At 63.9% G+C, this 3,054-nt stretch overlaps 1 protein-coding gene across 1 annotated transcript in view; it reads right to left on the bottom strand.

Annotated features, from left to right (window-relative positions):
- Positions 1-505: 505 nt before the first annotated feature.
- The window catches only part of VSIG10 (V-set and immunoglobulin domain containing 10), a gene marked incomplete at its 3' end in the record, with an annotated part of 5,660 nt that continues 3,111 nt past the window's right edge, over positions 506-3,054 (bottom strand). The window contains exons 2-5 of the mRNA XM_010160778.1: positions 2,224-2,505; positions 1,241-1,534; positions 626-736; positions 506-518 (exon numbers count right to left, since the gene is read on the bottom strand). Coding sequence (XP_010159080.1) covers positions 506-518; positions 626-736; positions 1,241-1,534; positions 2,224-2,452 — 647 coding nt within the window. The remainder of the gene's footprint in view (positions 519-625; positions 737-1,240; positions 1,535-2,223; positions 2,506-3,054) is intronic.

The following is a 3,054-nucleotide window of genomic DNA, read 5'->3' as shown; positions in this document are numbered from 1 at the left end:
GAGGATGCCTGCCCTGACCCCCCGGCCAGCCCGTGCCTCCCCTGCCTCCGACCACCCCCTGCTCCAGAGTGGCCAAGCGCGACGGACTCCCCCAGCCCCGCGCTGACCCCCGCGTTCAGAGCGCGGCAGCAACGCCACCGACTTCCCCAACACTCACGCACGAGTCCCTCCCGTGTGGAGTTATTCCCTCTCCCATACGGACAGGGAAACGGGGGCACCCGGGAGGGGCGTCCCACGCCGCAGCACCCCAGCCTCGGGAGCAGAATCGGCAGGGGAGGGAGGGGCGCGAGCGGGAAGCAGGAGAAACGTGGTGTGCCCGAACCCCAGGAAGGCAACCGGTGCCTTGGGGGCACCCCAAAGCCACGCTGCTCCTGCTCGGAGCGCGGCTCCCCTCCTGCTCCCCCACCCACACATCCCCTGCCCACGGGAGGCATGGCTCCCACTCGGGAATTTTGCTCTGGGAACAGGAGCGAGGTCCTGCGGGGCTGGGGGAATCGGCGCTCACCTCAACACAGCTCCTGCAAAGGAGAGAAGGGACAAGGGGTCAGGGATAAAATCAGCCCCTCTCTCCCCCCGGGAAGGGGTAACCCCCTCCCTGGCTCCCCGGGAAGGGGTGAGCTCCCACCTCTCCGGCACAGGAGGGGATTGTAGTACAGGACGACCCCGGTGAGGGTGAGAACAGCCAGCAGGGACAGGACCACCGCTGCACCCACGACCCCACCCACGTTCGCCGGCTCTGCGGAGAGGGGACACAGGAGGCCAGCTCGTCACCGGGACGCGGATGGATGCAGAAACATCAGGGCAAGCAGCAGGAGCAGGTCCCGGTGCTGTGTCCTGTTTCCCGTCACTGCAACAGTCGCACTGGCACGAGGGGCGAGAGTTCCGGAAACACCGCGGCGAAGTCCCTGGTCTTGTGCCCACGCGCGTTTAGTGAAAGCAAACCAACCCCTGCCCGTTGCTCCTTGAGCCACGCTCCCTGGAGACCCTCCTCTGCACCCGCCACCTCGGGGGGACCAAGGACGCGGCCCGCTGTGCCGAGGCGAGGGGAATCCGGCCTTTTCGCCCCGGGATGAGGGGAGCCAGTCCTGCACCTACGCTTGCCGCAGGAGCGTGGAAGCGCCAAGAGGCAGAGAGGGCTCTTAGGGGCAAACGGAGCGCTGGGGGGGGCAACAGCCCCATGAACCGGGTCCCTGGCTCCTCCTCACTCCCCACCATGGCGACCCCAGGCAGCCCCACTCACGCTCCACTGTCAGGCAGACGAACAGCTCCCGCAGCCCCACGGGGTTCTGTGCCCTGCAGACGTAACAGCCCCCGTCGGTGCCCTGGGAGCAGTTCTGGATGGTGAGCCGGGACACGTTGCCCTCCTGGACGATGAGGTACCTCCCTCCCGGTTGGATCTCCGCTTCCGGCTGGGCGATGCCCCGCAGCCAGGTGAGCCTCGCTGCCGGCGTGCTCTCGGTGACACGGCACGTCAGGGTCACGTTGTCACCCACCAGGCAGCTCTTCGGGGGCTCCGATTCCAGCGAAGGGATTTCTGAACAGCCCAAGGGGGAAAAAAAGTCAAGGAGGGAACGGAAGAGTTTATCATAACAAGCAATTAGCCATCTGACCGATTAATAATCATTAACAGAGGAAGTCAGACAGGAGTCAGCCTCCCAAGGAGCAACGCGAGCATGGTACTCAGTCCTCTTTTGGACACCTGCCCTTATATCCCCTGGGAAGAACAGTCGGAGGGCAGCCAGCAGGCAGATGGCAGAGGAGAAAGGCAGCATTCCTTGGGATCCTTGGGATCAGCAGGGCTCTTGTGTAGCCCCGACAACCCTCGGAGGATGCATACAGCTCAGGTTTCCACAAGCCACCGCAGTCAGACCCCTTCGATGCTCGAAGGGGGCACCCATGGCCCTTCTGCAACAAACCCAGCCCCACCAAACTGAACCTCAAGCTTGAGCCCCGGCCCCTGCGCCGGTGAAAAGCTTGGTGCAGGGAGATGGGTCGGCCCCACAAGACGTACCCAAAACACAACTCACCTGCAACCATGCCGTGAGGGACCTCGGCCGCAGGTCCCCTCTGCACAAGCCGAGCCCTCGTCAGCATCTCCCCCCACAAGCCCTGCTTGCCCGACCACTGCCTCCCAGCTCTGGAGGGCAAGGGATGCCCGGGGACCCGTCTGCCCCACCGTTAGCTGGCTCGTTAAGCGTTAATAACGTAGGCACGTCAACTCACTTATCTCCACAGAGCACACAGGCTCCTCCTGCTCCGTGACGTGGCTCCCGACGCACTTGAACACTTTGCGGTGGGAGAGGCGGGAGCTGTTCAGCGTCTCCACGTGGGTGTCCGAGGAGCTCGTGGAGCTGATGAGCCAGCTTGAGTTCTCCACGTCGTGCCCCTCTTCTCTCCAGTGCAGGGTGGGGTGGGGATACCCCCCCGGCCAGCTGCAGAACAGCTGCAGCATCAGCCCCGACGAGGAGGTCTCAGCCCAGCACTTGGGGGGTGACCGCGGTGGATCTGAGCGGCAAGAACAGCACACGGTTGGAAACATGTCCAGGTCACAGCTCTCGGCATCTCGGGGCTGGAACCACACACGTGTTCGTGTTTGCCACCATTCCCCTCGAAAATCTTCCCGGTTTCCCTGCCTATCCTGCTCCCTGACCCGCGTCCCACAGCCCCAGGGGAGTGCAACTCAGAACGGCAGCCAACAGGGACCAGGCTGCCACAGCCAGCGCAGCCAAGCCTTGAGGGACTAAGGCACGGGGAGGGAAATTCCTGCCGCAGCTCTATACGGTGGGGATGAGATAAGCACTTCCAACAGCAGCAGGAGAAGAAAACCTCCAGGCTGCCCTGGGTCCTCTGGCCAGAGCTACAAGGGGGAGGACACTGATTCACGCTACTTGAGAACGAGGCTCTGCCCCTCCCTGTCACTGATACTGGCACTCAGATTTCCCCAGGAAACATGGAAAACATCAGGGCTCTCGCCCAGGGACAAGTAACCAGCTCCTCAGAGCCACCAGCCCAAAGCTGGAGCACTTCCCCAGCACCCGGCGGAGGGGGGAGCCC

The sequence above is a fragment of the Eurypyga helias genome, unplaced genomic scaffold (assembly GCF_000690775.1).
Source record: "Eurypyga helias isolate BGI_N326 unplaced genomic scaffold, ASM69077v1 scaffold23571, whole genome shotgun sequence".
NCBI classification, from domain to species: domain Eukaryota; kingdom Metazoa; phylum Chordata; class Aves; order Eurypygiformes; family Eurypygidae; genus Eurypyga; species Eurypyga helias.
Note: the sequence above shows the minus strand (reverse complement) of the source record. Positions and strands in the feature narration are given on the sequence as shown.